The following is a 25515-nucleotide window of genomic DNA, read 5'->3' as shown; positions in this document are numbered from 1 at the left end:
TGACAAGCATTTATTTAGCGTCTACTTTGATTCCTTAGTTTGGTCCATGTCCCATCAGCTAACCTGGAGAAGGAGAGTTTATGAACTGCACTGCAGCCACCAGGGGGCGCTGTGTTTCAGTGTGTGGGACGATGATGAGGATCTGATCAAGTTTGAATCAGCTGATCGACAAAGATCAGAAAAGAAGAAAACATTTTTTGTTTTTTTCTTTTAGTTTTTTATTTTGAATCTTTGAAAAATCTGTAAATTTGTCATAAACCATTCAACAGTTTTTTCTCCTCAGATATTATTTTGTCCAGCAGGGGGAGCTCTACTGTTAGTCCTGCAGTCAAACAGCGCCCCCTGCAAACAAGTGAGTGTGACTGCAGGAGTGTTTCAGGACCGGATCAGGAATCGAATTCCTCCTCTGAAAAGCTGGTTCTGTCTCGTCCTGGTTTTTCTTTCATGATCTGTCTGATTCCGATCTGGTTCTGTTCTGGTTCCTGTTTCATGGTCTGGTTCTGATCTTGTGGTTCTGGATCTAGGATGTTTGTTGAACAGAGCAGACGACAGCAACGTGTGACCCCCTCAGTCTGGTCCAGGGGCTGAAGTGTTGGGGGAACTGTCCCCGTTGTGGCCCCCTTCTTCCAGCTCCACCAGTCCCTGCAGGTACTTGATGTACCTGATGGCCGCGCGCAGGGTCTCCACCTTGCTGAGGCGTTTGTCGGCGCTCTGACCCGGCAGGTGGTCCCTCAGTTTGGCGTAACCCTGGTTCACGCACTTTACCCTCTGGCGCTCGCGCTCGTTTCGTTTCTGGATGAACGCCGGCTCGAAGGGACACTCGTACACGCTGAAGTGTCCATGGTGGTGGAAGGGGGTCAGGTAGGGCAGGAGCCCGGGGCCGGGGCCCCCCAGAGGACCCCGGTAGAGGCCGAGGCCAGCGGCGTCCATCCTGGAGGGGTAGAGGAAGAAGGGTTGAGAGACGTCGCGGTCCTCACAGGGTCCAGCAGAGGGAGACAGACTGAAGCTCAGGTGAGAAGAATGCTGATCTGTGATTGGACGAGAGAAGGTGTAGCTCATCATGTGATCTGGTTTGTTTCAGGACGTCATCGGACCTGAGGACAGAGATGAAACTGAAAAGTCAAAACATGTAAATACTCATGATCAGAAAAACTACGACTCCCAGGATGCATTTCATGAACAGTCAGCCAATCACAGAGCTTCACATAAACAATGAGCGGAAGCTTATTAAAGTTATTAATACTCTAGTTTCAGATCTACTCAGTAACCATGGCAATGTCTTCTCAATTGACAGCCTCGTCATCTCCATAGCAACAGCAGCCGAGGCTCATGGGAACTGTAGTGTTTAGGGAATTCATTATTTTAGGGACAGAGAAAGGACGATATCAGCAGGATAAAAATAAAGGCTTTAGTTAAACGTTAATATTATAATCACAATATAAAGATCATCTGCAGGTTTATCAAATATGAGCATTTTCGTAAACTCAGCATGAAACAATAAAAAATACAAAATAAACGTTATCTAAAAATAGAATAAAAACGTGACTGAACGTTAACACGAGTTTAAGATAATGTTACATTAAAACGAAATTAAAATGAGAAAAATCTGTCAAAGTAAATCAGTAAAGTTTCAACATAAACACAATAAAATATAAATAATACACAATATTGTGTAAACAGAAAATAAACAGTGAAACAGGATGAAAAGATGTTTGAGTTTGTTGGATCAAGTATAAATAAAGCAGCCATTTCAATTACAGATGTTATGTTATTATTTATATACAAATGTTATAAGTCATAAAATGATTGAGTATTGAAGAAGTGATGATTAATGAAGCTCAGTGGTATAAAGTCTTTGTGTCTCACCTCAGCTGCAGCGTTTCCTCGACTGACGCTCAGACCAGAAGCCGAGGACTTACCTGCTCTTACCTGCCGAGGCTCCGCCCCTTCCAGGTGTGCGATGGTACGCCAGGTACTGGGAGAGAGAGACTCTCCCAGTACGCTGCATCCTGGGTCTTTACTGGTGCATCCTGGGTCTTTACTGGTGCATCCTGGGTCAGAAACAAAGTGAAAAACACAGATTTGATGTTTTGTGAGGATTTGTCTGCAGCAGTGTGTCACAGCAGTGGTGACAGTAACAGGACGCCGCTCTCTGATTGGTCAGATCACTGTGATGTCGCCGCTCAGCCTCAGAAACATCAAAGGAACAAATGAGTGTTTGCAGTTTCCTCTGATAAATCCTCAGGTTGAGGATGAAAAGGCCTCAGCGACACACACCCTTCCTGTCAGCGCACAACTCATCACACAACACACACTGATGACTGTTTACACACACTCACACACCTGTAACCTGAGACACACCCGAGCGTCTCACACGCTGAGGACATTTCTTGACATTATCCTCGACCAATCAATTCACAGATGGAGACTGACTGATGTAAAAAGAACAGAAGAGAAAAGACAGATGTTGAATAGAAGAGTGAACTCAGCTGTTCTGACTGAATTATGTGAGTTTCTGTTCTAACACAAGAAGTTTCAAGAACAAGCAAACATCTGATGGAGCAGATACCAACAATAACATGAAGAACAGTGTGGAACCGAACCATCAACACGTCGGCTTCACTGCTGACAACAACCGACAACAACCGACAACAACCGACAACTGAGAACAAGCAAACATCTGATGGAGCAGATACCAACAATAACATGAAGAACAGTGTGGAACCGAACCATCAACACGTCGGCTTCACTGCTGACAACAACCGACAACAACTGACAACAACTGACAACAACCGACAACAACCGACAACAACCGACAACAACCAACAACAACCGACAACTGAGAACAAGCAAACATCTGATGGAGCAGATACCAACAATAACATGAAGAACAAAGTGGAACCGAACCATCAACATGTCGGCTTCACTGCTGACAACAACCGACAACAACCGACAACAACTGACAACAACTGACAACAACTGACAATAACCGACAACAACCGACAACCACCGACAACAACCGACAACAACCGACAACAACCGACAACAACCGACAACAACCGACAACAACCGACAACAACCGACAATAACCGACAACAACCGACAACCACCGACAACAACCGACAACAACCGACAACAACCGACAACAACCGACAGCAACCGACAGCAACCGACAACAACCGACAACAACCGACAACAACCGACACCAACCGACAACAACCGACAACAACCGACAGCAACCGACAACAACCGACAACAACCGACAACAACCGACACCAACCGACAACAACCGACAGCAACCGACAACAACCGACAACAACCGACAACAACCGACAACAACCGACACCAACCGACAACAACCGACAACAACCGACAACAACCGACAACAACCGACAACTGAGAACAAGCAAACATCTGATGGAGCAGATACCAACAATAACATGAAGAACAGTGTGGAACTGAACCATCAACACGTCGGCTTCACTGCTGACAACAACTGACAACAACTGACAACAACTGACAACAACCGACAACAACTGACAACTGAGAACAAGCAAACATCTGATGGAGCAGATACCAACAATAACATGAAGAACAGTGTGGAACCGAACCATCAACACGTCGGCTTCACTGCTGACAACAACCGACAACAACTGACAACAACTGACAACAACCGACAACAACCGACAACAACCGACAACAACCAACAACAACCGACAACTGAGAACAAGCAAACATCTGATGGAGCAGATACCAACAATAACATGAAGAACAAAGTGGAACCGAACCATCAACATGTCGGCTTCACTGCTGACAACAACTGACAACAACCGACAACAACCGACAACAACCGACAATAACCGACAACAACCGACAACAACCGACAACAACTGACAACAACTGACAACAACTGACAATAACCGACAACAACCGACAACCACCGACAACAACCGACAACAACCGACAACAACCGACAACAACCGACAGCAACCGACAGCAACCGACAACAACCGACAACAACCGACAACAACCGACAACAACCGACAATAACCGACAACAACCGACAACCACCGACAACAACCGACAACAACCGACAACAACCGACAACAACCGACAGCAACCGACAACAACCGACAACAACCGACAACAACCGACACCAACCGACAACAACCGACAACAACCGACAGCAACCGACAACAACCGACAACAACCGACAACAACCGACAACAACCGACACCAACTGACAACAACCGACAACAACCGATAACAACCGACAACAACCGACAGCAACCGACAACAACCGACAACAACCGACAACAACCGACAACAACTGACAACAACTGACAACAACTGACACCAACTGACAACAACCGACAACAACCGACAACAACTGACAACAACTGACACCAACTGACAACAACCGACAACAACCGACAACAACCGACAACAACCGACACCAACTGACAACAACCGACAACAACCGACAACAACCGACAACAACTGACAACAACTGACAACAACTGACACCAACTGACAACAACCGACAACAACCGATAACAACCGACAGCAACCGACAGCAACCGACAACAACCGACAACAACCGACAACAACTGACAACAACTGACAACAACTGACACCAACTGACAACAACCGACAACAACCGATAACAACCGACAACAACCGACAACAACCGACAACAACTGACAACAACTGACACCAACTGACACCAACCGACAACAACCGACAACAACCGACAACAACTGACACCAACTGACAACAACCGACAACAACCGACAACAACCGATAACAACCGACAACAACCGACAACAACTGACACCAACTGACAACAACTGACACCAACTGACAACAACCGACAACAACCGATAACAACCGACAACAACTGACAACAACTGACAACAACTGATAACAACCGACAACAACCGACACCAACTGACAACAACCGACAACAACTCATAACAACCGACAACAACTGACAACAACTGACAACAACTGACATCAAGACCAGGAAGCTCGTCCAACTTCCTAAGACCAAACTCTGAGAGGAGCAGGTGAGAGTCCCGGATGGAGGACGAGCCCCAGCAGGGCCACGCCCACTAGGGGCCCACCAGGGTCTCACCAGGGGCCCACCAGGATACACAATATATTGATTCTGAATCTCTAATGATAATGTGGATCTCCTTCACCCCCCCCCCCTCCAAAACGAGTCAAACCTTATTAATATGATCCTATTAATAAAAGGTTTGAGTGTTTGATAAACATCCTGTTTAGTGTTTGTAAAACAATAAATGAAAAAACTGTGAAAACACTGATACACTTCATATAAAGAAAAACATAATGCAGAGCTCGGTTCTGTGACCTGTGATTGGCTGAGGATATTTTACTGTTCGCTGATTGGCCAGATACATACCCGCCTGTGGACTGCTCCATCTGACAGAGAGGGGGGGGATGATGGATGATGAACGGATGTTAAACAGTTAGAATAGCTCGGTTCAGACTGATCCCGTGTCAGTATGAACTGTTGAACAGTTCCTCATGAACCTCATGAACCTCATGAACCTCATGGACCTCATTGACCTCATGGAGGAGACATGTTTAAACTGCAGCCCTCAGTCACAGTGACCCCCCCCAGCCTGTGGTGCAGTCTGGATCTGGATCGGCTCCTGGTGTGAGACTGATCCGTGTGTCGGTGTGTGTCCTGCGGCTGCGTCTCACGGTCTTTCCGCTGCTTTCTCTCTGCTCTGTCTTCCAGCCTGCGGGGGAACATGCTCCGTGTGCGGGCGGCGGTGGCTCGGTCCTGGCGGGGGTAGGTACCCAGAGACAGGCTCACACGGGCGGACACGAGACCGCTTCGCCCCCGGGGTGACGGCTCCAGCATGCTAGCTCAAGTTAGCTCAAGTTAGCTCAAGTTAGCTAATTAGAGCTAAAGTCAGAGCCGCCCCTCACCTGTCTCCACCTGTCCCCTGTCCCCCCTGTCCCACATGTGGTGTGAGGTCTCAGCGGGTGATTGACAGGTCCCTTTGCTGAGACGGTTAATCGATGATCTGATCGATCAGTGATTTCATGTGTTTTAATGTTTCATCACGTGACTGGAGGTCACAGATGTTCTCCTGGTCCTCCTCTCTACATGGAGGCTGTGAGCAGGTCTGCAGCGGTTTGGTTTCTCCTGATCATATTTAATCACTTATTAAGTTGTTATGATGTGTGGCTCCATCCTGGGACACACAGGGGCGCTCTAAGGGACTCTGGGGCCCTGCACAGCTCTAATCCAGTATCATGTTCCAGTTGTCACAGGGAGGAGGCTCAGTTAAAAAGTCTAAAATGGTTTTGATGGGATGAGAATTATTTAGTTCTGCTCTGCCAGACTGGAGGAGCAGGGGGCGGAGCCTGCCTGACAGCTGGAGGAGCAGGGGGCGGAGCCTGTCTGACAGCTGGAGGAGCAGGGGGCGGAGCCTGTCTGACAGCTGGAGGACATAATTCACTGAATGAACATCAGCTGCACTGAAGAAGACTTGAAACTAGAGATGAGACATGAACTCACTGACGTTACAGAGAGAGACGTGGAGTCATGTCCTCACGTGGGCTCGTCCTCACTGAGACACTTTGTGGACATTTCACCAAGATGCAGGAAAAGTCCAGATTGTGTGTGAACATGTGCTGCACTCAGATCAGATATCAGCTGGAGTCAGGTTCAAGTTCTCTGCACGTCCCCCCCCCCCCCCCCCCCCCCCCCCTGAAAGAACAGAGAAACTGACCTCGTCATTTCTCTGCTGGTGATCAACTCACCCCCCCGACCTTCAGTTAATCATACATGTGGAGCTGCTGAGGTTTGACTTTCAAACTGGATCAAACTGAACTGAAGCAGTGAGAACAGAACATGATGATGAAATCCCCTGAGACACGTTCTCTCCTGTTCAGATGTGAAACAGCAAAGTGATTATCAGCTTGTCTCTTCGTGGTGGAACATGTTGCCTGAACCGTGTCTCAGCGTCTGTCCCCTCAGACTGGTTCACACTAGACCACTTTGAGTCATGTGACCAGGAGTTTTACAGTGTGAATTCTGCTACATGACTGACGACAGGTGCTCTCTCTCTTTCTAGCACCTTCACCCTGTCCCGCTCCCTGATTGGCTGTAGTTGTTTCCAATTTGTCTGGATATTTATCTGCTAGAGATGCAGTGGGAGGAGCCTCAGGTCACTGAGGAGTTCACAAGGCCACGTGCTGATCAAACACACATCTGGCTTCAGTCCTGAGCTTCATGACAGACGACCTTCAGCTGGTGGCTGATGTTTGTTGACTGGAGAAACTTTAACCTGAGTATTCTCTCTCTCTCTCTCTCTCTCTCTCTCTCTCTCTCTCTCTCTCTAGGTTGAGGACCAGTGCATGTGCGGGGGTGCAGGTGAAGAACGAGCCCATCCTGTCGTTCACTGAGGGGAGTTCAGAGAGAGTCGAGCTGCTGAAGGTAAAACTGAGGTTACATTCATACGCCTGAAAACACAGATCACATGACCTCATGTTTTTTTGGAAGGAGTCCCTTCCAAGCTGAACCCGCTGCCTCCGGGTTTTCAATGTAGAGCTGGACCAGCAGCGTTTACCAACCTCTGTTTGAGCAGCTTTAAAAAGAAAACGTAGTCGTGTGTGTGTAACGTTAATCTGATCTGGATTAACGTCTGTGTGAACACCTGCTTCATCCTGACCTCTTGTGTTCCAGGCCCTGGACGGCCTGAAGGGGGCGACAGAGGAGATCCCGTGTGTGGTGGGAGACGAACATGTGTGGACGTCAGACGTCAGATATCAGTTATCAGTGAGTCGATACAAACACAGGTCACACCGGGACAGACGGAGCCGTGAGTAACTGATTGTGTTTGTGTTCACAGCCGTTCAACCACTCGCACAAGGTGGCAAAGTTCTGTTACGCTGACAAGGTAAGAAATGTCCGACACACTAAGAACTCATCCTGTCTGAGTGTCTGTGACTCAGCATCTGTTCAGGGCTCAAGGACGTTTCAGTCGTTTCCTCTGAGAGTCTCAAGCTTCCTGTTGTTCCATGTTTCCTTTGATCTGTTAGTTCTGGTTCCACTTTGATATTTAGAAACTAAAGAAGTTAGTCTGACAAACGTACGTCCTGTGGTCATCACCTACGTGGGCGGAGCCTACCTATACTTGACTCTGATTGGTTTGTAGACGTGTCTGACGTGGGCGTGTTGTCAGTATGGGGGGGGGGGGGGGTGGTTGTGTTATTGTTTGAATGGAGAACATGGATGAAGCTTCATCTGGTTGCCATGGTAACGATGGTAATCACTAGCAGCATCAGTACCTTCATGCACAGTACTCCACAGTACTACTGTACTCTACAGTACTCCACACTACTTCAACATACTACAGTACTACTGTACTTTACAGTACTCCACAGTACTACTATACTCTACAGTACTCCACAGTACTACTATACCCTACAGTACTACTGTACTCTACAGTACTCCACACTACTTCAACGTACTACAGTACTACTGTACTTTACAGTACTCCACAGTACTACTATACTTTACAGTACTCCACACTACTTGAACATACTACAGTACTACTGTACTTTACAGTACTCCACAGTACTACTATACTCTACAGTACTCACAGTACTACTATACTCTACAGTACTAATGTAATCTACAGTACTCCACACTACTTCAATGTACTACAGTACTACTGTACTTTACAGTACTCCATAGTACTACTGTACTCTACAGTACTCCACAGTACTCTACAGTACTTCAACATACTACACTACTACTGTACTCTACAGTACTCCACACAACTTTAACGTACTACAGTACTACTGTACTCTACAGTACTCCACAGTACTATACAGTACCCCACAGTACTCTACAGTACTCCACACTAGTTCAAATGCACCAAATGAACGTCCTCGTGGTTCAAACACTATCATCGGAGGGGAAGACTTTTTCTTCTTCTTCTTCTTCTTCTTCTTCTTCTTCTTCTTCTTCTTCTTCTTCTATTGATTAATGCTGTCTTTACTTCCTGTGATTGGTCCAAACTATCCACACAGTTTTTTCACTGCAAACCAACAAGGGAACCTTCCACACCTGATGTTTAGTCTCAAATATTTTAAAATAGTATTTTAAAACGTCCGTTGTCGTTTTCTGGATTTGCAGCGCGTTTCTGGAATGTGTGTTGTTGTGTTGTCAATTTGATAAAGATGTTTTCTTACTTTGCTTGTGTTTTGTCCACTTGTGTGTGATTTCTTGATTGTCGTGCGTCAGGGCCACCGTAGATCTGAGTCACGTGGTTTTTATCTGTGTGTCTGACTCTGACCAGCAGGTGGAGCTGTTGTGTTTTCTGTGTACGCTCACAGCTCTCCTCCTCCTCCTCAGGAGCTCATCAACAGAGCCATCCTGGCGTCAGTGGCGGCGAGGAGAGAGTGGGACCTGAAACCGGTTCAGGACCGAGCCCAGGTCCTGTTCAAGGCCGCTGATGTCATCAGTGGACCGAGGAGAGCGGAGATCCTCGCCAAGACCATGATCGGACAGGTGCGTGAGACGAGAGCAGTCAGGTGATCAGAGTCGGTGATGAGGTCACACGGTTTAAACACAATACGTGTTCTGGGCTTTTACTATCTGTAATGACTTGAAGGGGCCAGCAGGGGGCCTCAGTGTCACTCCAGTCTTTTCACTTGGTCCATTTTAAGAAACGTGTTATTGAAACGCCTCGTCCCTCACACTAAGTCCCAGACAGTGTGAAGTTTGGGCCTTTAACACAACATGTCGTTCTCTCAGAGCCGCTCGTCTGCGTCCTCTTGTTGACCTCTGACCTCTGACCTCTGCACTGCAGGGCAAGACGGTGGTCCAAGCCGAGATCGACGCCGCTGCCGAGCTCATCGACTTCTTCAGGTTCAACGCCCACAACGCAGTGGAGCTGGAGAAGCAGCAGCCGCTGGACGCAGAGGGAAGCACCAACACCATGCTGTACCGCGGCCTGGAGGTGAGGAGGTGTCATTACAGCCTCAGCTTCTTCTGCAGGTCGCAGAGTTTGTGCTGAGTGATGATCGAGGGTCTGCATGTCGGTGCTGGTCTGGTGCTGGTCTGGTGCTGGTCTGGAGCCGGTCTGGAGCCGGTCTGGAGCTGGTCTGGTGCTGGTCTCATCTCTTCTTCTCTCTCAGGGCTTTGTAGCAGCTGTGGCTCCATTTAACTTCACTGCTATTGGTGGAAACCTGGCGGGAACCCCGACTCTGATGGTGAGTGTGGACCGTTGGTCTCAGGCAGCTGTGGTGACAACATATTGTGATTATTGATAAACTGATTAGAGCATTATTAATGAAGGACTGCGGCTTGAGGATCAACAGACTGACCCAGCTGTTTTCAGGGTAACGTGGTTCTGTGGAAACCCAGTGACGCCGCGATGTCTGCGAGCTACGCCGTCTACAGAGTCCTGAGGGAATGTGGTCTCCCGCCAAACGTCGTCCAGTTCCTCCCAGCCGATGGCCCCGTGTTCGGAGACACCGTCACCTCCTCGGAGCACCTGGCCGGCATCAACTTCACCGGCAGCGTCCCGTAAGAAGCGTCTTTAATAGATCAGTGAAGACAGTTTTTATTTTCACTGTTGATGAATCATTGAAAACTCATCACAGTGACTGAAGCTGATTTTGTCCCTCAGAACGTTCAAGCGTCTCTGGAGACAAGTGGGACAGAACCTGGACAGGTATAAGGTTTTCCCTCGACTGGCAGGAGGTGAGTACGACCTCTAACGTTTGGAGGTCAAACCATCGTCCGTCCACACTGGTCTTCCTCTCAGCGTCCTGTGACCTCTCGTCCACTGAACGTGTCTCCTGATGCTTTCAGAGTGTGGCGGGAAGAACTTCCACTTCGTCCACAGCTCGGCGGACGTGCAGAGCGTGGTGACGGGGACCATCCGCTCTGCGTTCGAGTACGGAGGTCAGAAGTGTTCGGCCTGCTCCAGGATGTACGTGGCTGAGAGCGTGTGGCCGCAGATCAAACAGGGACTCCTGGACATTCACAGAGACATCAGAGTGGGAGACGTGAGTTCAAACCCCGTCAGCTGTCACTCAGCTGCCTGGACTCCATCCTCCTCTAGAACCTGTTAACGAAGAGAAGCAGTTTGGATTCTCTGAGGAATGTTTCCAGCTTCAGTTGAAGGTTAACGATGTTTTTCTTCTTCAGCCCGTTGAAGACTTCAGCAGCTTCTTCTCCGCCGTCATCAACGACAAGGTGGAGTCTCCTCTTCACCTCCCGTCTCTCTGTTGATCTCTTCATTCCTGACGTCTCTCTCTCCTCCTGCAGTCGTTCAGTCGCATCAAGAGGTGGCTCGATCACGCCAAGTCCTCTGCCAGCCTGAAGGTCATCGCCGGAGGACACTGTGACGACAGCAGGGGCTACTTCGTGGAGCCGACCATCATCGAGACCACGGACCCTCAGGACGCCATCATGAACGAGGTGCAGTCACTTCCCTGTGACGTCTCCTCCCACTGACATGAAGCTCTTTGTAGTTTGAAGCTAATGTGCTGACTTGATTCTTGTTGTTCTGGTTTGTTCCCTCATGGTTGATGCACTTGTTGTGAGTCGCTCAATGAAATGAAATGTGTGTGTTTGTGTGTGTGTGTGTGCGCTCATGTAACGTTGTTTGTGTTGTGCAGGAAATCTTTGGTCCGGTTCTGACTGTTTACGTTTATCCTGACAACGACTACAAAGAAGTTCTGCAGCTGATTGACAACACGTCACCGTACGCTCTGACAGGAGCCGTGTTCGCTCAGGACCAGTAAGTTCACTGGGAGGTCAGAGGGAGGTCAGAGGGAGGTCACTGGGAGGTCAGAGGGAGGTCAGAGGGAGGTCAGTGGGAGGTCACTGGGAGGTCACTGGGAGGTCAGTGGGAGGTCAAAGGGAGGTCAGAGGGAGGTAAGTGGGAGGTCACTGGGAGGTCAGAGGGAGGTCACTGGGAGGTCAGAGGGAGGTCACTGGGAGGTCTGTGGGAGGTCAGTGGGAGGTCAGAGGGAGGTCAGAGGGAGGTCACTGGGAGGTCACTGGGAGGTCAGTGGGAGGTCACTGGGAGGTCACTGGGAGGTCACTGGGAGGTCTGTGGGAGGTCACTGGGAGGTCACTGGGAGGTCACTGGGAGGTCAGTGGGAGGTCAGAGGGAGGTCAGAGGGAGGTCAGAGGGAGGTCAGTGGGAGGTCAGAGGGAGGTCAGAGGGAGGTCACTGGGAGGTCAGAGGGAGGTCAGTGGGAGGTCAAAGGGAGGTCAGTGGGAGGTCAAAGGGAGGTCAGTGGGAGGTCACTGGGAGGTCAGTGGGAGGTCACTGGGAGGTCAGAGGGAGGTCACTGGGAGGTCTGTGGGAGGTCACTGGGAGGTCACTGGGAGGTCACTGGGAGGTCAGAGGGAGGTCAGTGGGAGGTCACTGGGAGGTCAGAGGGAGGTCAGTGGGAGGTCACTGGGAGGTCACTGGGAGGTCACTGGGAGGTCAGAGGGAGGTCAGTGGGAGGTCAGTGGGAGGTCTGGACAACAGGGTGACCAGAAGGTTCTGATGTCAGATGAAAAGAGTCACTCAAACCTCTTTATTATATTATTATAACACAGATCGGATCACAGCTGAATCAGTTACAGGAAGTGACTCACCCGAAGTAGCTACAAAGTTAAAGCCAGTAAAGCATGAGGAAGCAGCTGAAGCAGTTCTCCTCACTGAGGGTTTTGTGTGGCAGGTCCGTGATCCATGAAGCTGCAGCCGCTTTGAGAAACGCTGCTGGAAACTACTACGTCAATGACAAGTCCACCGGCTCCGTCGTGGCCCAGCAGCCGTTCGGCGGCGCTCGAGCCTCAGGTGAGAGTCTGGACTCAGTCCGGAGTCACAGGGACGCTGCTGCTCTGTCTCTGAACTCTGCCTCCTCTTCATCCAGGGACCAACGACAAACCTGGAGGTTCTCACTACGTCCTGAGGTGGACGTCTCCGCAGGTGGTGAAACAGACAAACGTCCCCCTCCGTGGCTGGAGCTACCCCTACATGGGCTGAGAGCCAATCGGAGCCCTCCGTCCTCCGTCCAATCGCCGTCAACCACACACAGGTTTTCTCCATCACGTCCGTCTTTGCACTGGACATGAATGTGAGGACACGTCTGTGTCCACAACATCAACCCACAGAATCATCCCATCAAGCTACTGCTGAAACCATTGAATGATTAATTGATGTCCTCGTCTTCTGTCACATTGACCTGTTGGACGATGTCCTCATCTGAATCATTTTCACTGTTTTCTGATGTTTAACAATTCAGACAATCAAGAGAATACCTGATCATATTTGATAAATATCAGAAAACGAATCTATAAATAGTTTTGTTCATCAGTTTGTCTTTCATTCTGTTTTATATTTGTTAATTAGTCAATATATTTCATGCTAGTTAATCAATGTCAGACTAAAACTGTGCTGAATTAAATAAAGTTACAATGGATAGTTTGTTACATGTGAAACTGAAGATTTGATTGTATAATATTTGTTGGTTTAAATGTGAAATGTTAAAGAAGCTTCTAAATCCTTTTTCTTCCTCTAACGTTTGAAACCTGCTGACAAATGATCACGACTCAGAGGTGATTATTCATGTTGCACTTGAATCTCCAGCTCAGACAAAAGATTTATTATATTTTCATTACTCTGATGCCTTAATACCTGTAGTTACACACAGATGGTTTTTGAAAATAAATATTAATTATAAATACTGTGTTTTGTTGAAGTCTTTAAACACATGATGTGACTGAAGCTGTTTTCACACATGAAGTCTGGACGTGTTCCTCACATGCTCCTCACATGTTCTGCAGGTTCTCTATGTGAGAACAAATTAGTCTGTGTCTCTGGACATGTTCTGGATCTTCTCCTGCAGCCTCCTGGTAAAATGTCCATGTGTGAGGAACCAGCAGGACAATGTGTGGAAGCTTCCCAGTGAGTGGACGTGTGGATGAGGTTTCTAACACGTGACGGGAAACTGGAAGAACACAAAGATCTCAGGATGAAGAAGAGGAGCCGGACTCGTAGAAGACGAAGACGTCGGCTATCTGATACAAATGATTGGTTTCCTTGTTAATCTGAACAGAGTCTAATATGACGACTGGTCGCCTCTGACTCCTCATCAAGCTTCAGGAAAGACAGTGAGTGATGGACACATCAGGTCTGATTCGTCTGTGACCATGAACTGGAGCTGCTGACCTCACCTCACCTCACCCTGTCATTTAAAGACGGGTCAGGACTGTTGCGTTCAGGTGATTCAAGTTGAATCTCTTTAGATATAGACACATTTTATTGAAATAATATAACATAATATAATAATATAAATATAATATATATCATATTATATGATATATAATAGATAATATATCATCTATAGTCAATGTGTCCAAACAAACCTGACTCATTTTCGCTTCGCGGTTTTCCGTGACTTTTGGACCAGCTGAGGCTCCGTCCTTAGGGGCGTTCCCAGGTTGAGTCTCTTCCTGTGGACATCAGCGGGACTCGTCTCAGCTGTCAACCCGGAGGACAGACACTGTGACCGGCCACAGCTGCAGCAGAGGCCCGGTGACCTGAAGCCAGCGGTGGGTGCTAGCTTTAGCTTCCTGTAGCCGATGTTAGCTAACAGCTAACAGCTAACACCGGGAGGACCGGGACAGTCCGGGGACACGGTCCAGATCAGCCGGGCTCGACCCACTGTGACCGGGGAGACGGGGCTACACCAACCGGGTGTAACTGGTTTAACTGGGAGCTAACATGCGAACAGCTGCGTTAGCTTCATGAGATACCGTGAGAACTGGCGTACTCACAGTTACTACAGTGACTACAGTAACTGACTGTAGTTCTAAGTGTATTAATGCATGACTGTAGTAATGTGTGTACTACAGTATTAACGGTACTCTCCCTCTGAAGTGTGTGTGTGTAATGCAGTATGACTGTAGTACTGTGTGCAGTACAGTATGACTGTAGTACTGTGTGTTTAATGCAGTATGACTGTAGTACTGTGTGTGTGTAGTACAGTATGACTGTAGTACTGTGTGCAGTACAGTATGACTGTAGTACTGTCTGTGTAGTACAGTATTACTGTAATACTGTGTGTGTAATGCAGTATGACTGTAGTACTGTGTAGTACAGTATGACTGTAGTACTTTCTGCAGTACAGTATGACTGTAGTACTGTGTGTTTAATGCAGTATGACTGTAGTACTGTGTGTGTGTAGTACAGTATGACTGTAGTACTGTGTGCAGTACAGTATGACTGTAGTACTGTCTGTTTAGTACAGTATTACTGTAATACTGTGTGTGTAATGCAGTATGACTGTAGAACTGTGTGTTTAATGCAGTATGACTGTAGTACTGTGTGTGTGTGTAGTACAGTATGACTGTAGTACTGTGTGTAATGCAGTGTGACTGTAGTACTGTGTGTGTAATGCAGTATGACTAGTACTGTGTGTGATGCAGTGTGACTGTAGTACTGTGTGTGTGTAATGCAGTATGACTGTAGTACTGTGTGTTTAATGCAGTATGACTGTAGTACTGTATGTGTGTAGTACAGTATGACTGTAGTACTGTGTGTAATGCAGTGTGACTGTAGTAATGTGTGTGTAATGCAGTATGACTAGTACTGTATGTGTGTAGTAAAGTGTGACTGTAGTACTGTGTGTGTAATGCAGTATGACTGTAGTACTGTATGTGTGTAGTAAAGTGTGACTGTAGTACTGTGTGTGTAATGCAGTATGACTGTAGTACTGTATGTGTGTAGTACAGTGTGACTGTAGTACTGTGTGTGTGTAATGCAGTATGACTAGTACTGTATGTGTAACGCAGTATGACTACTACTGTGTGTGTAATGCAGTATGACTGTAGTACTGTGTGTGATGCAGTGTGACTGTAGTACTGTGTGTAGTACAATATTAACAGTACTCTCTCTCTGTCGGGGGGGCAGCTGTCAGACAGGATGAGCTCTCGAGGAGGAGGCACCTCTCTGACTCGCCGTAACTACAGACTGTCATCAGACAGTGACAAGGCCAGAGCTACAGGTAACACAACACACACACACACACACACACACACCATGCAGAAACAGTTTCATTGATCTGATTGATGTTGATTGACAGTCAGTTCTGGGTTTGATTGACGGTTCATGTGCTGCGACTCTTTAGCTTCACTGAACTTCATGAAATAGACGGAGCCACACTACTACTGTGCGTGTGTTTGTTGTGTGTTTCTGTTGTGTGTGTGTGTTAACACTAGACTGTGTGTTTCTCTGTTGGCAGGTATCGTGAATGAGAAGCTGCTCAGTGATTATCTCCATCACGTGTTTCCTTCAACCAAACATGGACCAGTCGCCTCCCTCAGGTAACATCTGTCCATCATCCATCCTGGAGAGGAACCGAGACTTTAGTAAACCATGACTCAGACGTTCTCTCCTGATTGGTTCTCATCAGTCACATGACTCGACTACCAGCGGTGAACACAAAGCGCCGCTAACACTTCCTGTCAGTAGTGCTTCCTGTCGGTGGCACTTCCTGTCGGTGGCACTTCCTGTCGGTAGCGCTTCCTGTCGGTAACACTTCCTGTCGATAGCCCTTCCTGTCTGTAGCACTTCCTGTCGGTAGCACTTCCTGTCAGTGGCACTTCCAACTCGTCGTCCCTGCTCTGACTCTTCACCTTCATTTCTCTTAATAAGCAGCCAACTGCAGAGACAATCTACTTCCTGTTTACACCACATGACCTGTTTATGTCAACAGTCATGTGACACTTGTCTGGAAAAAGGTGGATTAAGTTTTAAACCATACACGTGTGGGTGGAGCCTATGAACTCTGAGAACACACATGGTTTGTGTTGTTGCTTCATACAACATTGTTCTCACACACGTGTTCATGACATACACACACACACTGATATATCCTGCGTTCACTGTCAATAACTGAGCTGTTTGTGACAGAAGCATGAGGACACTCTGTAGTTTGTGTGTGTGGTAAACTGTCCCGTCAGAGACTGTTGTTGTTTTGTTGTTTTGCTTTGACGCGTTCAAGTGTTGAGCAACAGAAAAAAGTCGGTCACAGTGTGTGTGTGTGTGTGTGTGTGTGTGAGACTAGTGTTTCACTGGCCTTTTCCCTTAAGCCGGACAGATTCATGTTACCTTCAGCCGCTCTATACATAGACACACACACACAGACACACACACACACACACACACACACACACACACACAGTTAAGCAGGTTGAGTTTCACATGTTGTCGGATCCTTTTAAAAATAAGTGACACAGATTGAGGTTGTGTGCGACTCTGGTTCTTCAGACTGAACTGAAACACTCGTCTCGGTCTCATCACACAAACAGACACAGACCTAAGGGATCATCACAGACCGCTACAGACAGCCTGCTCTGTCTGTAGCGGTCCGGTGCTCCATGGTCGGTTCAGTTTCATGTTTAAAGTTTTTTGTAAGTGGTTCATGTTCATCAGAAGGACCCTGTTCCAAAGGAAACCATGGTTTACTGACAATACATGTTGTGTGAAGAAAATGTATTTGACCTCCTCTTCTTCCTCCTCCTCTCCTCTCCTCTTCTTCCTCCGTCTCTCCTCCTCTCCTCCCTCCTCTTCTTCCTCCTCCTCTCCTCTCCTCTTCTTCCTCCGTCTCTCCTCCTCTCCTCCCTCCTCTTCTTCCTCCTCCTCTCCTCTCCTCTTCTTCCTCCTTCTCTCCTCCTCTCCTCCCTCCTCCTCTTCCTCCTTCTCTCCTCCTCTTCTTCCTCCTTCTCTCCTCCTCTCCTCCCTCCTCTTCTTCGTCCTCCTCTCCTCTCCTCCTCTCCTCTCTTTCCGTTTCCGGTGTGAGTGAGTGGTGGTGGTGGAAGCGTGAGTGGCGCGGAGAATTTGAAATTGTACTGGGTTTGCCTGTTTCACCGGTATTCCTCTGGATTCTTTCTCTTTTCATGTCTGCATGAGGAGGTAAGCTTTTTTTCTTTAATATCGTTTTCAAGTAACAACCGAGAGACCGCGGGTTTGTCGGGGGTCTCTGGAGGAATGGCGTCCACGGAGACGCCACCTCCGTCACTCCGGCAGGGAGTTAGGATAGTCCCGCCGGGGGACAACGTTAGGGTGGAGGAGGTCCTGCTGGCTGTTGGAGAACAGGTGGGACACGATAATGTAGTTTATGCCTCCAGAATGAGCAAAGCGGTGGTGGTATTTCTCAAGGAGGAACCACAGGTACACCAGCTGATTGCGAGTGGAGTGTTTATTAGGGACGGCTTCGTGCAGGTGAACCCGCTGTCGGTCCCCGCAACCCGGATCACGGTATCCGGAGTTCCGCCTTTTATTTCAAACGATATCTTAAAATCCGAACTGAGCAGATTCGGTAAATTTTCGAGCGGTTTCAGAACGCTTAATTTAGGTTGTAAGGATCCCAAACTGAGACATGTACAGTCCCTGAGACGGCAGGCATTTATGTTCTTGAAATCCCCCACGAACACTCTGGAGGTCTCCTTCAGAGTGAAGCACGGGGACGGGTACTACATGGTGTACGCCAGCTCCGGGAGCTTCAAGTGCTTTGAATGCGGGGACGTGGGGCACAAACGCTCCTCGTGTCCGCATCATCAGCGGCCCGGAGAGGCGGCAGGTGCGCATAGCGCCGAACCAGCGGCACACAGTGGCTCAGGGGCCGCGGCAGCTCCGAGCACCGAACCAGCGGCACACAGTGGCTCAGGGGCCGCGGCAGCTCCGAGCACCGAACCAGCGGCACACAGTGGCTCAGGGGCCGCGGCAGCTCCGAGCACCGAACCAGCGGCACACAGCGGCTCAGGGGCCGCGGCAGCTCCGAGCACCGAACCAGCGGCACACAGCGGCTCGGGGGCCGCGGCAGCTCCGAGCGCTGAACCAGCGGCTGCACACAGCGGCTCAGGGGCCGAGGCAACTCCGAGCGCCGAAGCAGCGGCGGACGCTCCTCGCGCTGGAGCGGCAAAAGCCACCCGCGGCAGAGCCTTGAGTGGCGGTGATGCCGTGAGTGGGGGGGACGTTGCACAGCCTGAAACAGAGAAGTCAGAGGGGCAGAGCCTGTCAAAGAAACTACGTGTGTCTGAGGACGTAGAGAAACCCTCCCAGTCTGCAGCGGCAGAAATGTCACATGTTGATGAGGCAGGCTCCTCAGATGCCACAGAGCACTGTGTGAACAACGATGAGGGACAGAGTCTGCCAGTCAGTCAGGCTGCAGGTGGAGAGATGGAGGAGGAATCAGATCTAGAGAGTGTAGCATCTTTTGGGACCCCAGCTAGAGATATCTCCCTCTACACTTTAGAAGATATAAACATCTTTCTCGACCAAACCTACGGGAGGGTGGCTAAAGTGGAAGAATATTTTGACGATATAGAAAAATTTATTAGAACTGTGGCTGTTCTGAAAAGACAGTATGGGATGGATCAGCTCGACGAGAAGAAACGCTTCCGTCTGAAAAAACATATGACAACCCTGAGGAAAGAGGCTAAAGGACAAACAACGAGAACGACGAGGAGCAGGTCAAGATAATCATGCATCACTTGGTGTTTTCTCCTTCACTGCTTTCTGTACCTTTCTTGTTTATTTTCTGCTCTGACCTTTCTATGAGGAAATTAAAAATAGGTTCACTCAACATTAACGGGGGAAGAGAAAGTAAAAAAAGAGCTGTAATAGCGGAGATCTCGGCTCAAAAACACATTGATGTGTTATTTCTGCAGGAGACACACACAACATCGAGTGATGAAGTAGATTGGGGTTTATGGTGGAGGGGTCCTCATGCCTTAAGCCATGGCTCCAACTTCATTGCAGGAGTAGCTGTAATGTTCACCAAAACAATAAATGCAACCATCTTATCCGTTTCAGAATTAGTGAAGGGGCGATTGTTATTAGTAAAGGCAGAAATAGAAAATACAGTGCTGGTTTTTGTGAACGTCTATGCCCCTAATCAAGGTGCAGAGAGAGTACGCTTTTTTAAGTTACTAGAAAACGAACTCAAAAACTATCAGCAGGATCAGATAATTGTCGGTGGTGATTTCAATTGTACCATAGACTTTACTGTGGACCGGACCAGTGAGGAACCTCACCCCCAGTCATCGCAGACCCTTAACAGTCTCATTAATCAGCAAGATCTGGTTGACACCTGGAGGATAAAGCATCCACGAGCCAGGCAATATACATGGATGAGGGTCAGAGAAAACAGGGTGACTGCAGCCAGACTGGACATGTTGCTTATATCCCAAAACCTTCGAGCCAGACTAAGTCAAAGCATCATTAGCCCGGTTGGTTTCACAGACCATCATCTCATTAGCATAGAGTTAGTAATTGCACCAGGGGAGAGGGTTAAATCCTACTGGTGTTTTAATAACAAACTGCTGCAAGACACTGCGTTCTGTCAGGCTTTTGAGTTCTTCTGGCAGCAGTGGAAAAACAAAAAAACAGATTTCGTTTCTTCAAAGCTCTGGTGGGAGATAGGTAAAGCACAAATTCGCGTGTTTTGCCAGCAGTACACATCGTACTCCACTACCACAGCTAAAACAGTCATTCAGGAACTAGAGGCTAGCATCACAAACATAGAGGAGGGCTTAGTTGCAGATTCCACCACAGGTCAAACATCACTGAAGGAAAAAAAATTGAAATTGAGCTCATACCTGCAGGAGAGGGTTAAGGGAGCTCTCGTAAGGTCCCGGATGCTTAACCTAACAGACATGGATGCACCAACTGCTTTCTTTTTCGATCTTGAGAGATCAGCTGCCCAGAGAAGACAGCTTACTTGCATTAGACTCCCGGGGGGCGGAATAACCACCTGTCCAGGCCAGATGAGGAGCCAGGCGTCAGCTTTTTACAACGACCTGTTTGGAGCGGAAAGTTGCTGCATGGAGTCCCGTGAGGAGCTGCTGCAGGGACTACCGCAGCTCAGCCATAACGAGAAAACTGCCCTCGACTCTGAGCTAACCCTGCAGGAGCTGACCGAAGCGGTGAACCAGATGGCAGCAGGACGAGCGCCAGGAGTTGATGGTCTCTCCAATGAGCTGCTTAGGAGATTCTGGAGCATCATTGGTCCGGACCTGCATGGCGTCTTTTTGGAATGCATGAGAACAGGTTCACTTCCTGTCTCGTGTCAGCGAGCGGTAATTTCCCTACTGCCAAAAAAAGGAGATTTGGCCTTACTTAAAAACTGGAGGCCCGTTGCTCTCCTGTGTGCGGACTACAAGGTGCTTTCTAAAGCCCTAGCCAATAGACTTAAAAACAATTTGGAGACGATTGTCCACAAAGACCAAACTTACTGCATACCAGAACGGACAATTATGGATAATATTTTTCTTTTAAGAGATGTTATTGATTTATGTAAAAAGTATGAGTTGGACTGTGGAATTGTGTCGCTAGATCAGGAGAAAGCCTTTGATAGGGTAGATCACTCGTATTTATTTGACACATTAAGAGCTTTTGGTGTAGGTGATGGGTTTATTGCGTGGCTCAGCCTATTATATAATGGTGCAAAATGCATGATCAAGATGGGGACAGGGCTGAGTAGACCAATCAATGTACAGCGGGGGATACGACAAGGCTGTCCAATCTCCGGGCAACTATACAGTCTGGCCATCGAGCCCTTGCTTTGCAGGTTGAGGGATAAGGTCAGTGGCCTCTCGCTGCCTGGTTTCCAAAATCCTGGGAATTCCCTCATAGTCTCGGCGTATGCGGATGATGTAAATGTGTTTGTCTCAAATCAACAGGATGTACTTACTGTACAAAAAGCACTTTCATTGTATTGTAAGGCTTCCTCTGCACGGGTGAACTGGGAAAAAAGTGAGGCTTTATTGGTGGGTCAGTGGAGAGGTCAGGCAATACCAGGTCTGCCTGGTGGTCTTGAGTGGGGGAAAGAGGGGTTAAGAGTTTTGGGTGTATTTTTGGGTAGCGACGGGTTTCAAAAAAACAACTGGGAGGGTGTGAAGGAGAAGGTGTGTGCTCGGTTGTCTAAGTGGAAATGGTTGCTACCCCAGCTATCGTATAGGGGAAGAGCTTTGGTTGCTGGCAGTCTGGTTGCCTCGACTCTCTGGCACAGGCTTACGGCTCTGACGCCACCAAGAGGACTAATTGAGGAACTACAAAGAGCCATACTGGATTTCTTCTGGTCTGGAAAGCACTGGGTTAGGGCAGCAGTCCTCTATCTGCCGGTGGTCGAAGGAGGGCAGGGACTGGTGGATATCCAGTCCAAAATTGCCGCTTTCCGGCTTCGGGCAGCACAAAGACTTCTATACAATTGTGGCCCGAGATGGGTTGATGCGGCACGTCTGTTGCTGAGGAGAGCCGGAGGATTAGGCTACGATAAACATCTCTTCCTATTAAGATCGGAGGACATGGATCTCACCGGGCTGACCCCGTTTTACAAATCAATGTTAGAGGCTTGGCAGATTTTTCGTGCCAGACGAGTAAACAATATAACACCTGGTTTGTGGCTGTTTGATGAACCGCTGTTCTTCAATGACTTTATGAGGTCGGAAACACTGCAGTCTGCCAGCCTCAGAGACAACCTCAGACGAGCTGGATGCACCAAACTGGGCCACCTAATAAGGATGACAGCAGCATCAGTGGATACCCTGAGAGAGAGAAGCAACATCAGGTCTACAAGACTGATCAACAAAGTGTTAGAGGAGGTCTGTGCCGCACTGCCGCAAACCATGACAGTCTTTGCAAGAAACAATGCTCTCTGTGACCAGTGGAGTGATGACTCAAAATACAGTTTCCCCTCCTTATCCATCAGCCCAGCTGTAGGGGAGTGGCAGGAGAGGGGTGGTCAGCTGTTGTCCTTCCCTACTCCTCACCTGGACAGCTTTCAGACTGTAGGAAAAAAGGCTGTCTACCAGACCTGTGTGAAGGTTCGTAATTTGCACTCCCTGGAAGGGATGAGAGAGTCGAGGTGGACTGGGCTGTTGGAGCCAGGTGCTTCCCCGAAAGGCAGCTGGCGGTCCTTGTACAAGCTACCCATTGAAAAACGGACAGCAGACCTCCAGTGGAGGGTAGTGCACGGGGCGATAGCTACAAACAGATACAGAGCGCACCTTGATCCGGAGCTGGGGGAGGGGTGTACGTTCTGCTCCCAAGCTGAGACACTGGAGCATTTATTTGTTCAGTGTCCACGGCTGGAAGAACTCTTTAATGTGTTGAAAGGGTGGTTTCAGGGCCTGGGAGAGGTATTTTCATTTGGTTTGTTCATTTATGGTCCGAAATACTCTGTAAAGGAAAAAGCTGTACAAAACCTGTTAAACTTTGTCTCTGGTTCTGCAAAGCTAGCCATTTGGCTAACACGCAGGAACAAGGCACTGGACACTGGTAGCGTGCATCCGGCCCCAATGCTGGTTGGATTGTTGAAAGCCAGGCTAAAAGTAGAACATGCCTACTACAAAATGATGGACAATGTGATGACATTCAGTCGTATATGGGCTGTTGGGGGGATTTTATGCACCCTTGGGGAGGACGGGGAACTAAATATTAACCTGTAATGTGAGATGCTACAGTTTTTATGGATGTGTGAATGGGAATGTAAATGCGTGTGTACATATGTGTGTGTATATATCTTAAAGAGACTATATGTATTATTTAATAACCCTGCTTGGTTGAGTCTTACAGCTGGTGTTTGAAGTAAGAAGTGTAGTTGTTCCTGGGAATAGAAAATAAATGGTCTTTGAAAAACCAAAAACCTCTCCTCTCCTCTCCTCTCCTCTCCTCTCCTCTCCTCTCCTCTCCTCTTCTTCCTCCGTCTCTCATCCTCTCTGCCCTCCTCTTCTTCGTCCTCCTCTCCTCTCCTCTTCGTCGTCGTCGTCCACCTCCTCCTCTCCTGCTCTCAGGAAGCCTCTTGGTTTCCAGGATCTTGGTGGCCACCTTGAGAACCTTCTGTCAGAAGAAGAACCTTCAGAGGAAATCAGAGGTAAGTTGAAAACAGATTATTCTCTTCTTCGTCATCAACATGATTCAGATCCACTGAACGTGTTATGCCTGTCATTGTAGCGTGTGGTTGTAGCGTGTCGTTGTAGCGTGTCGTTCTTACATGTTCTGACGTGTGTGTCTCTGCATGTCCGATCAGATCAGCCTGTGGAGGGTCGTCTGGGACCTCAGCCGGTGGTCCTCGATCACACCAGTGGATTTGAAGGTCTCCTGTTTGTCGATGACGACCTGCTCGGGGTGAGATGATGAAGATCCTCCACCTGAAGCCCCCCCCCCCCCCGTGTGTCTTCTGCATGAACTATGTTTTCTAATGTTATGTGTCTTCAGGTCATAGGTCACAGCAACTTCAGCTCCATCAGAGCCACCACTTGTGTTTATAAAGGTAACACGCTTTATTCTGTGGTCATGTGACCATCATATCACATGATTCAGTTTGTCTTCATTGTCACACAAAGATGTGACTCTCTCTCTCTCTGCAGGGAAGTGGGCGTACGAGGTTCTGATCTCCTCACAGGGTCTGATGCAGATCGGCTGGTGTACCCTGAACTGTCGCTTTAACCAGGAGGTACACAATACAGAGTGTGCACGTGTATAACTGTGTGTGTACATATATATTGAACTGTGTGTGTTGCTGTCAGGAGGGTGTAGGTGACACACCTGATTCTTATGCGTACGATGGAAACAGAGTGAGGAAGTGGAACGTGACGACCACAAACTACGGGAAGGTGAGATCACACCTGAGCGTCTACATACGCATTGTTCCTGCTACGTACAATTATACACACACCCCCCCCCCCCCCCCACACACACACACACACAGGCTGCAATGATTATGATGGCGGATGTTTCCTCTCAGTCGTGGGCGGCAGGAGACATCGTCAGCTGTCTGATCGACCTGGACGAAGGAACCATCACATTCTGCTTGTAAGAAAACATTTGATTCATTTATTTATATTTTATATTCAATTCAATATGATTTGTTTGGCGCCAAATCATAATACAGATTATCTCAAGGCTCTGTACATAGAAGGTGAAGACCTTAAAAAAACAACAACAGAAAACCTTCAGAAAAGTATGTATTCATTTATAAACGTGTATTTGTTTACATGTTTATTTGTTAATAAAGAGACGTTAATCTGATTCTGCTAAGCTAACAGTTTCCCTTGTTTCCAGTCTTTATGCTAAGCTAACAGTTTCCTGTCCTCAGGAATGGACAGTCTCTGGGCACAGCCTTCACCAACATAAAGACGGGCCCGGGCGTGGCCTACTTTCCCTCCATCAGTTTGTCCTTTAAAGAGTCAGTGGCTTTTAACTTCGGCAGTCGGCCGCTGAGATATCCTTCACTGTGTGTGTGTGTGTTAATGTGTGTGTTAGTATGTCTGTAAATGTGTGTGTTTGACCTCTGACCCTCACGCATGTGCATCAGCTCAGTGTGTTTGTCTTTAACGAGCACATGTGCACGTATCCTGTGGACGGTTACCTGCCGCTGCAGAACCCCCCGACCTCTGACCTGCTGAAAGCTCAGAAGCTGCTTGGATACGTCAAGAACGTCCTC

At 48.2% G+C, this 25515-nt stretch overlaps 2 protein-coding genes across 2 annotated transcripts in view; both read left to right on the top strand.

Annotated features, from left to right (window-relative positions):
* Window positions 1–5452: 5452 nt before the first annotated feature.
* aldh4a1 (aldehyde dehydrogenase 4 family, member A1) lies at window positions 5453–13747 on the top strand. The gene is made up of 15 exons (XM_053434129.1): window positions 5453–5824; window positions 7387–7480; window positions 7730–7822; window positions 7896–7943; window positions 9407–9562; window positions 9864–10013; window positions 10192–10266; window positions 10395–10582; window positions 10686–10759; window positions 10871–11067; window positions 11210–11257; window positions 11330–11482; window positions 11683–11804; window positions 12742–12860; window positions 12937–13747. Exons 1-15 carry the CDS (start codon window positions 5784–5786, stop codon window positions 13047–13049), a joined length of 1671 nt encoding a protein of 556 aa, XP_053290104.1. The 5' UTR covers window positions 5453–5783; the 3' UTR covers window positions 13050–13747.
* An 887-nt stretch (window positions 13748–14634) lies between these two features.
* Window positions 14635–25515, top strand: part of LOC128450173 (E3 ubiquitin-protein ligase RNF123) — a gene marked incomplete in the record, with an annotated part of 33940 nt that continues 23059 nt past the window's right edge. The window contains 11 exon segments of the mRNA XM_053433690.1: window positions 14635–14928; window positions 15978–16071; window positions 16309–16390; window positions 23864–23943; window positions 24100–24197; window positions 24288–24342; window positions 24440–24525; window positions 24599–24685; window positions 24817–24884; window positions 25168–25293; window positions 25422–25515. The exon segment at window positions 25422–25515 is cut by the window's right edge and continues 21 nt beyond it. Coding sequence (XP_053289665.1) covers window positions 14890–14928; window positions 15978–16071; window positions 16309–16390; window positions 23864–23943; window positions 24100–24197; window positions 24288–24342; window positions 24440–24525; window positions 24599–24685; window positions 24817–24884; window positions 25168–25293; window positions 25422–25515 — 909 coding nt within the window.

The sequence above is a fragment of the Pleuronectes platessa genome, chromosome 2, assembly GCF_947347685.1.
Source record: "Pleuronectes platessa chromosome 2, fPlePla1.1, whole genome shotgun sequence".
Lineage (NCBI taxonomy): Eukaryota > Metazoa > Chordata > Actinopteri > Pleuronectiformes > Pleuronectidae > Pleuronectes > Pleuronectes platessa.
This window is presented reverse-complemented; position numbering and strand designations above follow the sequence as displayed.

What these genes read in the sequence shown, in the direction of transcription:
- aldh4a1 (XM_053434129.1), top strand. Translation starts at nt 5,784, where the DNA reads ATGCTCCGTGTGCGGGCGGCGGTGGCTCGGTCCTGGCGGGG. An exon ending in GAGACATCAGAGTGGGAGAC is followed by an intron (nt 11,068 to 11,209) that starts GTGAGTTCAAAC and finishes TTTCTTCTTCAG; the next exon opens with CCCGTTGAAGACTTCAGCAG. An exon ending in AGGACGCCATCATGAACGAG is followed by an intron (nt 11,483 to 11,682) that starts GTGCAGTCACTT and finishes TGTGTTGTGCAG; the next exon opens with GAAATCTTTGGTCCGGTTCT.